At 35.4% G+C, this 15,024-nt stretch overlaps 2 protein-coding genes across 5 annotated transcripts in view; one reads left to right on the forward strand and one right to left on the reverse strand.

The window, feature by feature from the left end:
• Positions 1-1,322, reverse strand: part of LOC129270991 (sodium-coupled neutral amino acid transporter 9 homolog) — a 41,159-nt gene extending 39,837 nt beyond the window's left edge. For 2 of the 4 annotated variants that reach the window (XR_010295182.1, XM_064107011.1), the window contains exon 1: positions 1,084-1,289. Coding sequence is in view for 2 of the 4 variants with exons in the window: in XM_064107011.1 (XP_063963081.1) it covers positions 1,084-1,169 (86 nt within the window). In the remaining 2 variants the exon portion in view is untranslated. Of the gene's footprint in view, positions 1-1,083 lie in introns of all 4 variants that reach the window. The other 2 variants (XR_010295181.1, XM_064107010.1) reach the window with 2 other exon arrangements.
• LOC129271564 (cyanocobalamin reductase / alkylcobalamin dealkylase-like) lies at positions 1,040-7,980 on the forward strand. The gene is made up of 4 exons (XM_054908886.2): positions 1,040-1,567; positions 5,835-6,038; positions 6,832-6,993; positions 7,518-7,980. The coding sequence occupies exons 1-4, from the start codon at positions 1,493-1,495 to the stop codon at positions 7,851-7,853; spliced, it is 777 nt and encodes a 258-aa protein (XP_054764861.2). The 5' UTR covers positions 1,040-1,492; the 3' UTR covers positions 7,854-7,980.
• The last annotated feature ends 7,044 nt before the right edge of the window (positions 7,981-15,024 follow it).

Raw genomic sequence — 15,024 nt, forward strand, 5'->3', positions numbered from 1 at the left:
TTCATTTAAAAAAAAGAGAAAAATATGAAAGAGACAGGGAAAAATTGCCGCGATGTTTATGTCGCCATCTTTCTTTGTTTTTCGCCAAAGCAAAAGCTTTGGCGAGATATACCGGTACGGTATGATGGGGTGTCCAAACTTCGCTCACTTTTCAAAAATATTCATCAGGCTTAAATTTTTTCACAAAATATTCATAATTTATACAAAACCAATTTAAAAAATAGTTACCACATTGACGGCAAGATCGTAAACTATAAAATCATGGACGAAAACGTAAAGTAGGTCAAGGGGATTCGCCGGTATCGCGATCTCAAAATTCTATTCCGATCGGCGAATGCGCGCTGTGCTGGATAACCGTTCAGAAAAAGTGTGACCTAACTTCGCGGACCAAAGTTTTTGTGGACATTTAAGCAAAAACTCAAGCTCAAAAAGTGAAATATTTATATCAGATTGATGGCAAAATGCTATAGAATCGGTTAGTACCACATTTTAACTCAAATTTTTGATGATTTCTGCTTGCAAAATAGTGATATCGTGATGCTTGTTGAGAATATCAGATTTCTTCAAAACGGGCGCTAAACGTGACAAATTTGCCGATCTTTTGCCAATATTTTCATGAATACTGAACTCATCCTAAAGAAACTTACACCAAAGGGTAATTTTAGGTCGCTTTTCACGTTGATGATGTCAGATTTTAAGGATATTGGCTAGTTTTTTAGATAATGACCGTCCGCGAAGTATGGACACGCGCGAAGTTTGGACTCACTGCCATACAAGTCATAGCCTACTTGGCTACTGTCTCAGTGTCTGAATATAGATAAACTATTTCACATTTTCAGTGTTTTCACCCTTCTCTTCTTTTCATTACATGTAGCCTATAACGTTTGCTTTCTTGCATCGTCGCTTGCTTTGAGTTGGAGTCTATTGCCTGCCTAACAAGGCCAGCATTGCCATACTTGACTGGGCGTCTGGTCGGTCGGGCGCCGCTCGCGCTCCCGATCCCGTACGTACCGTACGCGTTAGGCTGGAATTCTACTCTATCTAAATTGGGTTCTCTGACGAGATCGCGAGATCTTGACTCACCTTCCTTTTCTACCCTCTGTTCCATTTAAAAGTGGTGCCTTCTCGCCGGTTTCATTATCCCTCGGAGTACCTGATCGAAAAGACATCCTTTCTTCTTTTGAAAATACAACCAGAATCAATAAGACACGGCAATATTCCGATTTATTTATCAAACATTTCTCCCTTGACTCGGACTTCGTCTTGACTTTGGTTTGACGGCTCTCGCAATAGTCGCATCACCCGACTTGCTTTTATCACATGACCTGTCACATGACGTGTTCATACAGTCAGTCCCATAGGCATAGCTATACTCTATAGAGATATATCTCTATGGTCAGTCCTCACCATAGAGATACCGTACGAGGTCCTGCACCCCATATAGATATCTCTATGACTTTATGCCTACTATGGTCCTCGCTCGCATACAGTCATGTCAGCGGACTTTATTTCCGAAAAACTCCGAAATGTTCTGGAACCAAATGGTTTTGAGATTCACCCTTTCAAGGTAACTTAGGCTTAAATATTCCTCGGAATTCGACACAAAAGTATCGACTAAGAGTAAGACCTAAGTAATTGTATTGTATTCATGGTATTGGAATAATGTCTGAAGCTTGCTAAACTAAGATTAAGAAGTTAGTAAACTTTTTAATTTTAGTTAGGCCTAGACCGATGCCGGGGACCGATGACATGTGCATCGGTTGCTGTTTGGTCTTTGGCCGGTCTTTGGATAATTCACTCTGCTGCTCAAATTGTATCTGATTCGTGTATATTACTGTCTGACTGTTGTGTAATTTTATCCTTGTACACCCCATTATAAAATATTGGGGTTTGGGAAGGATCGTTGATTCGTTAATCGTTGATAAACTGAACTGAAACTCAAAAACTATAGTCTATACATCCCAAGACCACTACTTACTTTTGTTTGGAAAAAAGTGTTTGTGTGGGCTTTGGCTCAAGTCTAAGACTAAACTTAAGTATTGTAATTCTTGCATGCGCATGAAAAAAGATGAAAAAGGACCAATCTCTCTTTCTTTTGTGTCCTTCCTCTGTTAAGGTCGGAGATTGTTGATAACAGCTAACTGAAGACAAATCTATCTGTGATTTGATTTTAATTTCTAATTTTAGGAGAAACATTTTTAATCAATTTTTTTTTAGATAAGAAAAATTTGCAATTTTTCTTGTATTTATTGAGGATTGAACAATGGTGACTTATGTTATATGATGTGTAGGACAGAGATCTATACTTTAATCAATTTTTTATATTACAAAATAAGAAAATGGACAATCAGCCTGTCCAACATTAATTAGTTACATGTACCCTTATAATATAGATGGGCTGGATGCTGATCGGTATTTTATAGATGGCAAATATAGCGATCTTCAACGCTTATATATAAGCGTCGAAATTTGTAGCCATCTCCTTGTATTAGTCTATAATATACGACGTGTCAAATTGTAGCGAACTAGTTCGCTATTTCCAGATCTCCTCTATATATATATACGAGGGGGAATTGTAGCGAACTAGTTCGCTATTTTCTAGATCTCCTCTATATACAAACGACGAGAAATTGTAGCGAACTAGTTCGCTATTTTTCGGATCTCCTCGATATATATACACGAGGGGGAATTGTAGCGAACTAGTTCGCTATTTTCCAGATCTCCTCTAGATACATACTACGGGATTTGTAGCGAACTAGTTCGCTATTTTTCGGATTTCCTCTATATATATATATACGACGGGAAATTGTAGCGAACTAGTTCGCTATTTTCCAGATCTCCTCTATATATATATACGACGGGAAATTGTAGCGAACAAGTTCGCTATTTTTCGGATCTCTTCTTTTGTAGCGAACTAGTTCGCTATTTTTCGGATCTCCTCTATATACGACGGAAAATTGTAGCGAACTAGTTCGCTATTTTTCGGATCTCCTCGATATATACACGAGGGGGAATTGTAGCGAACTAGTTCGCTATTTTCCAGATCTCCTCTAGATACATACTACGGGATTTGTTCGCTATTTTTCAAATTTCCTCTATATATATATACGACGGGAAATTGTAGTGAACTAGTTCGCTATTTCCAGATATCCTCTATATATATATACGAGGGGGAATTGTAGCGAACTAGTTCGCTATTTTCTAGATCTCCTCTATATACAAACGACGGGAAATTGTAGCGAACTAGTTCGCTTTTTTTCGGATCTCCTCGATATATACACGAGGAGGAATTGTAGCGAACTAGTTCGCTATTTTCCAGATCTCCTCTATATATATATACGACGGGAAATTGTAGCGAACTAGTTCGCTATTTTCCAGATCTCCTCTATATATATATACGACGGGAAATTGTAGCGAACTAGTTCGCTATTTTTCGGATCTCTTCTTTTGTAGCGAACTAGTTCGCTATTTTTCGGATCTCCTCTATATACGACGGAAAATTGTAGCGAACTAGTTCGCTATTTTTCGGATCTCCTCGATATATACACGAGGGGGAATTGTAGCGAACTAGTTCGCTATTTTCCAGATCTCCTCTAGATACATACTACGGGATTTGTTCGCTATTTTTCAAATTTCCTCTATATATATATACGACGGGAAATTGTAGCGAACTAGTTCGCTATTTCCAGATATCCTCTATATATATATACGAGGGGGAATTGTAGCGAACTAGTTCGCTATTTTCTAGATCTCCTCTATATACAAACGACGGGAAATTGTAGCGAACTAGTTCGCTATTTTTCGGATCTCCTCGATATATACACGAGGGGGAATTGTAGCGAACTAGTTCGCTATTTTCCAGATCTCCTCTATATATATATACGACGGGAAATTGTAGCGAACTAGTTCGCTATTTTCCAGATCTCCTCTATATATATATACGACGGGAAATTGTAGCGAACTAGTTCGCTATTTTCCAGATCTCCTCTAGATACATACTACGGGATTTGTAGCGAACTAGTTCGCTATTTTTCGGATTTCCTCTATATATACACGAGGGGGAATTGTAGCGAACTAGTTCGCTATTTTCCAGATCTCCTCTATATATATATACGACGGAAAATTGTAGCGAACTAGTTCGCTATTTTTCGGATCTTCTTTATAAAATTTTATACACGAGGAGGAATTGTAGTGAACTAGTTCGCTATTTTTCTAATCTTTATATATACAAGAGACGGAATTGTAGCGAACTAGTTCGCTACAATTCCCCCTCGTGTATATAATTTTATAGAGGAGATCCGAAAAGTAGCGAACTAGTTCGCTACAAAGCCCGTCGTATGGATATAGAGGAGATCTGGAAAATAGCGAACTAGTCTGCTACAATTTGACAATATGGCATCAATATATACAGCCAAAACCTGCAGATTTTCACTTTGAAGCCTTCACAATAATGTAAGCTTTGGAAAAAATGACAACTAGTTCGCTACAATTTCCCCCTCGTGTATATGAAGAGATCAGAAAAATTGCCATCTAGTTCGCTACAGTTTGCCATGTTTATATTTTAGAGAGGAGATGAGAAATGGCGAACAAGTTTGCAACAATTTCCTGTCGTATACATGTGGAGGAGATCCGAAAAATAGCGAACTACATGTAGTTTGCTACAATTCCCCCCTGGTGTATATATAGAGGAGATCCAAAAAAATAGCGAACTAGTTCGCTACAATGCCCCCTCATATATAGTTCGCTACAAATCCCGTCGTATGTATATAGAGGGGATCTGGAAAAATAAAAAAATAGCGAACTAGTTCGCTACAATTCCCCCTCGTGTACATATCGAGGAGATCCGAAAAATAGCGAACTAGTTCGCTACAAATCCCGTAGTATGTATATAGAGGAGATCTGGAAAATAGCGAACTAGTTCGCTACAATTCCCCTCGTGTATATATCGAGGAGATCCGAAAAATAGCGAACTAGTTCGCTACAATTTCCCGTCGTTTGTATATAGAGGAGATCTGGAAAATAGCGAACTAGTTCGCTACAATTCCCCCTCGTATATATATATATATATATAGAGGAGATCTGGAAATAGCGAACTAGTTCGCTACAATTTGACACGTCGTATATTATAGACTAATACAAGGAGATGGCTACAAATTTCGACGCTTATATATAAGCGTTGAAGATCGCTATATTTGCCATCTTATTATTTCCCGATGCTGATTCTTCATCTTTTTTTTTTTTTTGATAACTTTGTTAGAGTATGGTAGTGGATCGTATTACCGAACACTTTTCATGAATTCAATCATATCAAGCACATTATTCTCATAAAATTCACCAAACTTTCACCATAAATACACAATTACCTACAAAATATAAATATGTAAAATTTTTGCCGAAATAGTTTTTCCTTTTTACGATTTTTGCTTCCAATCGGACCCCTCTTCGCATGTGAAATATTTTGGTCACTTGAAAAAGGTATCGTATTACCGAACGTGTGTTTTCAATGGGAAAAGTTGAGAAAACATCAAAATCACTGATGAGCTATTTTGACCATATTTTATTGTTTTTAGAATAATAAGACTTTGAAAATGTGTTTTAGACCATTTTTCATCATCTTTCTATTAAAGTTCTCTTTGGAAGGATGTTGCGAAATTTAGAATGTATGATTTTTTTTTCTGATGCGTATGATGCGCGCGTTCGGTAATACAAGGCCAGTCGGTAATACAATCACTCACTATACCCATCTTTTGTCATGTTTGTTCAGATACTTAACAGTGCAGGCCTAGGAATGGATCTAAATTGGACATTCATAGTTTTGTTTATTTTCTTTACAGATCGGATGGTACAATGAGAAGGTAAAACCTGTCTTCCATCTGTCCTATCCACAGGACACTTTATCCTTCTGCGTGCTTAGCACTCCCTCAATGTTTGACAAGGCCTTTTTACCGTTTGTTGAAAGACTAAAGACTCAAAGTGAAATTGAAAACAGAGACCCGATCGACTCATGTGTAGCAGAGCAACTCCAAAAGGCAAAAGAGGTACAAACAAAATAAGTTTGGTTTTAGGAATATTTAGTGTAAGCCTATTCTTGTTCTGTAAAATTTAATAGTCTCTCACATATCTGTTTCGGCTTCATGATTATCCTGTTTATTCAAATTTGAAAAAACAGTGTCTACAGTTATGATAATTAAAGCAATATGCTATAATTAATCCATGCATCAAATTATGAAATTGATTTTCTGATTGTTTATCTTATGATATCTCAACTGTGTATCAATAAGTGATGATGCCGAAAGTGAATAAAATGAAACAAAATCAAATTGATTTATATTGATAAAAAAAAGAAATGCATATTTTTAGCCTAATTTCATGAAAAGATTGAAGAAAATTAGATTACCTCCCTCTTGCTTCACCAGAACAAGCATTATGTTGTAATTAAACTCAAATTTGTTTCAGCATGATGTTGAATGTGTGAAAACTGTTTTTTTTTTTGGGGGGGGGGGTGGTGTTCACATGTATCTTAGCACTCCTTGCTAATAGAGTAAATATTTGTAATTTAGCATCTCATGGATTTCTTCCTTTTAATCCCTTTAAAAAAATCTTTCATTCCACCCTAGTCTGCAAACAGACTCCAATTTGACACTTCAACCAAACCATGTCTAGAGTGAAGACTAGATTCCATACTCATTCATAGAAACAGCCACAGTACATAGTAGATCCAGTCTCACCACTTCAGACTCTTCATAATGCACTACCGGTATGCAAATTGCAAAATCCAAGGGTCTGTGTCTGGAGACTAATTCCACTTATCTTCATATTTCTTGTACATAGGCTTTACAACCAGACCATGAAGTTAACATAATCCAAGACTTTGAGGTGCACCCAGTGACTAGGAGACCCAAGCTCTTAGTCCAGACTGCAGGCCATGTGTCAGGAGCGGCATTCTACTACAAGAGAGATAGCATCACCAATGACCCTTGGGATGAAAAGAAGGTCTGTTTGTCCGATTCTAACTTTATTTCCAAGAAAGAGTGATTTTAATTATGGAATGTCAGTTATGAAATAATTTGAGTACAGTTAAGATTGTCAACAATTGTATGGGGGGGGGGGGGCTGGGAGGAGAACTCAGCTTGTTAAATTTATGATTTCAGCTATTTTTGCTTTTGATTTTCAGCTCGATTTCAGCTTCTTTTAACTATCCTCTTTACAAAAGTATGGGAGCTCTTTTAATTTTAGCTTTTCAATACTTTTCAGCTCTTTCAGCTATTTTTATTTTGAATGTCTGATCATTGTGTGTAAAAAGACCTGTCTAGCGATATAAGTTTTTTAAAAAGGTTTTTGCTCCACACCATCTGTAAAAGAATTGCTCCCTCAGGGCTGAGTTTGTGACTTAGAGGAATCCACTGCATTTGATTCCTTGAATACCATGAACCAATAGAACTTTAAAGTTGACTTTTGTAGATTAGAATGTATGTACTGGATTCCTTTTCATCATGAAACAATCATTTTCTTGGCAGAAAGTCTATGGAGTCAGTATCCACCCCAAGTACGGCGGTTGGTTCGCCTTCCGAGGTGCCATCATCATAAAGGACACCTTCTGCAGTGACCTTCAACAAACCGCACCTCCCAAAACACTCTCAACAGATCAAGAAATCGTTGACCTTTTAGAGAAATTCAACTTCCATTGGAAAGAAAATACATTCAGGGACGTGGTGCCCGTTCAGGAGAAGTATTCGGCAGAGCAGATTTGCTACTGGAACACAGCACCGTCAAAACGTTTTGCCTTGCTAGGAATCAAGGATAAGTTGAAATCCATGTCCAGCTTCCAGGACCCTCATGAAAATATCTTTTAAACCTGCGATGTATTCTATTTTATTTTTTTAAGGATGCATTTTCATTTTGGGTATAGTCATTCAGTTGAGCATTATCTCATTGGATATTATGTGCAATAAAATGTATTCATGATGTACAGCTAACAAGTAACAAGTGCCTTTTTGCATATGTCTTTTTTTACAAGTATCATATATATAAATATATATACACTCGGCAAAAAAAGTTCTTGGACACTTATAAAAGTTAAAATATTCCATTTCGATATTTGATTAAAGGCAAATTATTGTTTGTCAACATGACCAGACAATATTCCTCTTCCAGTTTGACATGACATTTTCATGTTAACAGTCATGCATGGGTGGTTAAATGCTTTAAACAATAGCAATGTCAGTAAAAGAAAACTGCAAGAAATGGACCCTTCAAATGCTAATGATCATGGCCATCCTGTAGGCATACATTCAACAATTTCAACAGACTGTGGTTATCATTTGAATTGAATGCTTAGGGATGCATAATGAGATGGATCATTTGGACACTCACTTTCAAGATGAAGCTTTCCAACCAAGAGTGTGCAAGAACAATAGGAATGATGCAGTCTGGGCAGTCATTAAGACAAGTGGCTCGATATTTCCAAGTTTCACCAACAATTTCAAATTTGAACCAGTGGTATTTGGCTACTGATAAAGTTAGAGACTGCCCTAGGAGTGGTCGACCTAGGGCCACCACCCCTGCAGAAGATAGGAGGATAAGGATAATTTTCTTTTGCTTATGCCAAGATACTGAAATTTGACATTTTTTTCATCGACTAACTTTGACTTAAAATTCCAGTGCAATAGTGATGCATCCAAGGTGGATAACTTTCTCTTCACTTTTAGAGTGGTATTTGCCTTTAAGTTTGCTTTCATCGTTTAATGGATATTTATGCCACACAAACTTTCACAACTGAAAGAATGACTGATCGTTTTCCTGCAATTTTCTTTTACTGACATTGCTATTGTTTAATGCCTGTAACCAGCCATGCACTGACTGATCCATTTCTTGCAATTTTCTTTTACTGACATTGCTATTGTTTAAAGCATTTAACCACCCATGTATGACTGTTCACATGAAAATGTCATGTCATACTGGAAGAGGAATATTGTCTGGTCATGTTGACATACAATAATTTGCCCTTAATCAAATATCTATATGGAATATTTTAACTTTTATAAGTTTCCAAGAACTTTTTTTGCCGAGTGTATATATAAATCAGGAAATAGTGATGGAAAGAGACTTGATATACAGTGAACATAAAAAGGTAATCCAATTTTCGAGGCCTAATATTTAGAAATTATTGAATATAATATTCAAATTTTAGCAACTCCTCAGCTTTTTATTGATACATTTCTTGCAACTCTTACACCCCTCATGACTCCACTATTTGATGTTCAAGACATCAGGTACCAATTCCATTATGCCAAGTTTTGGTTAGTGAGGCTGAAATGAAATTTTCACTGATGCCTCAGCAGAGTGACTTCATTGTTGATGGGCATGATACTTTCAATATCCCTTTTGTAGGCTATGCGATTGAATGTCAGTTTGAAAGGCTGCAATTCCTTAATGACATTTCAGTTTTCATTTACTTTACCCATTTATCAACATTGACCTCTCGTCTTCCAAACTGATTTATTTAGTAATGCATGGTGTCAGTGGTACAAAAGCTGTATCAATGCAGGGAATAATTTTCCTGGTATCGCATCGCACTTTGCTCCACATTTTTGAAAGACTGCTATGCATTAAGTCGTTTGTATAGGCTATAGCATTTTTTTACATAGGACTGTACATTACTTAGTCGATAGCATTTGAAATGCTATCAAATTTGTAAAGCAAAATTATTCCCTGCAAGAACACACGTGTGGTATTGCCCAAAGATCATTTGTACAGAATATGAACCAATTGATGCAGATCTAAAGATATGAGAGGAATTTGAACAAAAACTTGAAAAAAGGAAGGGCATGACCTCATAACATTTGACCTTTTAATCCCTAGATGACCTTTGACCCAATCATCCCCATTAACACACATACCCAAAGATCATTTTAATCTTATGTGATCAAAACAGATGCAGAAATAAAGAAATGAGAGCAAGCTGACAAAAAAACCTTAAGAGGATATGACCTCATATCATGTGACCCCTAGATGACCTTTGACCCCATCATTATCATATGTTAAATGTGGTATTACCCAAGGATGGTATGTACCACCTATGAACAAAATTGATGCAAAAATAAAGAAATGAGAGCAAGTTGAACAAAAACTTTAACATTTACGAATAGACCAACAGACTAATGAACTTAACAGACTAACAGGAAAAGTGATCACTACGTCTCTAGTGAGAATTATGCTTCAAGTCATAACAGGTTCATAGAATGCAGAATCCTGTGACTTGATAGACAAGAAAGAAATACCCATTTCAGAGAAACTGAATACAAAAAATGGTTTACTTGTTGATAACTTGATGTAAGATTGTACAGGATAAAAATAAAATATTTCATATTCAGATAATTATATCTTACATTATTCATACCAGTGAATCAAAACCAAATATCCCCCCCCCCCAAAAAAAAAATCTCCATACATATTTTCAATACCTAGTGAAAAATACACAGTATAGTAGAGCGGATTAGCTCCAAAAATCACAACAATTGTGCAAATTTTGACTAAAGCATAAAACTTTCACAAGTATTAGTATATGCCATAATATTTATTTTAAAGATGGGAGGTAAATTTATAAATGCCATTTTCGGCCGTTGCCATGGTAACGGATTAATTTCTCCAAAACAACATACATTCCCATATAAATGGTAAATAAACATGATATAGATGACCAAAATGATCATTTTCAGGCTCCCAATTGAAAACATATGAAATTTAGAAATATTCAAGATCAACAAGAAAGTTCCAATTGGTCCGTTGCCATGGCAACGGCTTGTTTTTCCCCAGAAAAATAAAAATTTTGATTAAAAAAAGTTGTAGAATATGATATATCTTTAATTTCCCCTAATTTTACAGTGCTTAACAAAGATATTTTGGTGGCTAAATGTGTAAATTACATCTCAAGTCATTGCCATGGCAACCAAATAACATCTAATTTACAAAAATAACATGGTTGTCAAGACAATGGATAGGTGGAAAATACAATTGGAATTGACTTAATCTGTATGCTTAAGTTTTGACCCCCTCATTTGAACAAAAAATACAAAATTGTTCTGCAGGAGTTCTTTATAAAGATAAAATATTATGTTGCTTTGGAAATGCTTGAATTGAATTTAAAAAGGAACAATTTTACAAAGGGCCCGTTGCCATGGCAACAGCTTATTTCCCTCTAGAAAGGTAAAAATATTGATAAAAATGTAGAATACATGTACGGTATGATCATCATTCCATTTTCCCTAATTTCAAGGTACTAATCGAGATATGTTTGTGACTAAATTTATAAATATAACATCTTAAGCCATTGCCATGGCAACTAAATAACATCTAATTTTTTTAAAAAGTGGATGATAAGGTTAAAAACAGGTGAAAGATACAATGAATATTAACTTAATGTGCATTCGTAAGGCCTGACCTACTCAACTAATTTAGGGGAAAATAATACAGTCAGTGTTCTGCATGAACTAATTAAAATAATAAACATTGATGTTGCCTTGGTAATACTTGAATTCAACGATAAATATCAATGTTCCAAATGGCCTGTTGCCATAGCAACGGATCATTTACCCAAGAACAGTAGCAGTTTTGATTTTTAAAAAGGACTGTATAATCTGATTTTTCTTTCATTTCCCTTAACTTTAGGGTAAGAATAGATATGTTTGCTGTTAACATGCAAATAACATATAAATCCATTGTCATGGCAACCAAGTAACATCTAATTTGAAAAAATATATAACATGGTTGACATGATAATGGACAGGTGGAAAATGCAATTTATAACAATTAACTCAAGGTTTGACCCAGTCATTTAATTTTGACTCTTTTTTCCCAAGAAAAGCACCAAATTTGATCGAAAAACAGTTTAAAATCTGCATTTTGTCATAAATTTCCCCTAATTTTAGGATGCAAAGCATAGATATGTTTGCTGTTGATGTACAAATAACTTCAGCCATTGCCATGACAACCAAATAACATCTAATTTCAGTGGCTAGTTACAAGGACAGCCAGTGGCCTGACGTGTCCAAAACCCTAAGACGGCTTCCAAAAATGGAGTTTGAAATGGCTGTTGATATATAAATGGACATATAGGTCATTTCCTATCAATCTGAGATATATGATTTTGGTGTCTAGACCATGGTTTCAATGGTCAAATAATACACTATCACAAGTTGAATGGACAGTCAGTTGTCCATTATATAAAAAAATCCAAGATGGCTTCCAAAAATGGAGTCTAAAATTGCTGTTGCTGCATTAAAAAAGTAGTTTGTTTGATATCCTGGAATATGTTTATGTCATGGTTAAATGGGTCAAATAATACATTAGGACAAGTAACAAGGACAGTCAGTGGTCAAGTTTGTCCAAAAATCCAAGGTGGCTTCCAAAAATGGAATAGCTCCTGTAACTAACAAATGGACATATTTCGTGTAATATGTCAGTAAATACATCATGTACATTTGAACAAGTTACAAGGACAGTCCGTAATCCAGTGTGTCTAAAAATCCAAGATGGCTTCCGACAATTGGAGTCTAATCGGAGTCTGTTACTTAAAAATTGACATAGTTCATTTAAAATCCACCAAGAAAAAATTATTTTGGTGTTCACACTTTGGTTTCAAGGTTTTAAAAATATGTTTAGACTGGTTACAATGATATCCAGTTGTCCATTTTTTCCTAAAAATCCAAGAGGATTTTCAAAATGGCATCTAAAATGACTTATATCACTCAGAAATTATCTGAGTTCATACAACATCAACAGGTGAGAAACATTTTTGGTGTCTACACTGTGGTATGAAGGGTCCACTATTACATTAGGACAAGTAACAAGGATGGTTAGTTATCAATTTTGTCCAAAATCCAAGGTAGATTCTAAAATTACATCAATGGGTGCTGTTGCCAACTCTTACCTGCTTGCATTTTGTATCATAGTGTAGGCACCAAAATTATTTCTCACAAGTGGATATTACATCCACTTCAAAGTAACAGTTGTTATTTTAGAACCCATTTATGGAAGCCATCTTGGATTTTCAGGCAAAATGGACAATTGTAACCAGTCCCAAAGTATAATTTGATCCTTGAAACCCTAGTGTAGACACCAAAATAATATCACCAGGTGTATTTTTGATGTACTATGTCCATTTTTTAGTAACATTATAACCCCCATTTTTCAAGCCATCTTTGAATTTTTTGACACAATAATGACACCTGACTGTCCTTTCAACTTGACCAAATGTACAGTATTACTTGACCCTTTAAATACTAGTGTAGACACCAAAATCATATCCCCAATGTATATTATTAATGAACTATATTATGTCCATATTGAAGTACCAACAGTCAATTTAGACCCCATTTTGGAGGCCATCTTGGATTTTTTAACATACCAGTCCACTGACTGTCCTCGTAACTTGTTCTAATGCATTAAACTATGGTTTTATGATTATGGTTTAGACATCAAAATCATATTCCCCAGACAGATATTGAACAAACTATGTCCTAATTTATTATTTGACTCTTGAAAATATGGTTTAGACACCAGAATCACATCTCACAGGCGGATATAGAATGAGCTCTGCCAATTTTTAAGTAACAACAGTCAATTTTAGACCCCATTTTGTAAGCCATCTTGCGTTTTTTAACATACCAAACCACCGACTGTCCTTGTAACTTGTCCTAATGCATTACTTGACCCTTTAAAATATGGTTTAGACACCAAAATCATATTCCCCAGACAGATATTGAACAAACTATGTTTATTTGTAAGCAACATTAGACATTGTTTTATATCTTTTTTTGAAGCCATCTTGGAATTTTGGACATACAAGACCACCGACTGTCCGTGTAGCTTGTCCTAATGTATTATTCGCCTTTGAAATCATAGTTTAGACACCAAAATCATATCTCACATGTGAATATAAAATGAGCTATTCCACTTTTAAGTATCAGCAGCCATTTTATAATTATTTTCGGAAGCCATATTGGATTTTCGGACATACTTGACTGTCGTTGTAACTTGTCCTAATATTATTAGACTCTTGAAACCGATGATTTAAAGTCAAAATCACTTCCCCTAGGCCAATATGAAATGAGCTACGTCCACTTTAGGTATCAGCAACCATTTTAGATTCAATTTGTTGAAGCCAACTTATGTTTTTGGACATTCCAGACCACTGGCTGTCCCTGTAACTTGGCCCTATGTACTATTGATCCTTAATAACCAATGAATAAAAAACAAATTAAAGCCATTTTATCAAGTAATGGATGAGTTGTGGATTTTTAGCCTACGGCAGCCAGTGAGGGCACCATCTTGGATTTTCCTGTTACCCTGGAGTACTTAAATTTTCTTTTCAACCTTTCAACCAGTAAGGGTATTTTTAAAAATTTAAATATTTTAATAAGTCTACTTATCATGCAAAATTAGCAGTGAATAGATTATACTTCATGTTGATTAGATTCATAATTATGTTAATTTAAAAATTATCACAGTATTTCAAAATCTTCTTCGTCAAAAGCTGTAGTGTAATTTTGAGGGGTCCAGATATGATGTATTGAGTAAAATTTATTTTTAAAAGTTGTCAGCTAGCCCAGCGAAAGAGTAAAACTTTCGAAATTTTTCATTTTTTTTACAAAAATAAAATTTTGTAAAAGACTTTGGGTATAGTATTCGTAAAATAATCATATTTTATCCATCTCTCTTTCAGGTTCTCTTTATTTTTTTCTTGGTAATGATTTTTTTTGGGGGGAGTAGGGTTGCAGAATTTCCGGGTTTTTTCTTGATGGAATCTTTTCATGGGAATAAACGGGAAATTGGTGGGAATTTTTTGAATTTTCGGCAATTTTCAAGAAATGATGGGAATTTTCAAAAAGTAACAATTTTCTGATATATGCAGAAATTAAAATGCGTACTAGCAGATGATACTTGATAATTCTTTGTCATCAAATTTCGAGCCAAGTATTATGCTAAAACAGTCAGACAAAGCAAAATTTTAATGATTTCCATGTA

The sequence above is a fragment of the Lytechinus pictus genome, chromosome 11 (assembly GCF_037042905.1).
Source record: "Lytechinus pictus isolate F3 Inbred chromosome 11, Lp3.0, whole genome shotgun sequence".
NCBI classification, from domain to species: Eukaryota; Metazoa; Echinodermata; class Echinoidea; order Temnopleuroida; family Toxopneustidae; genus Lytechinus; species Lytechinus pictus.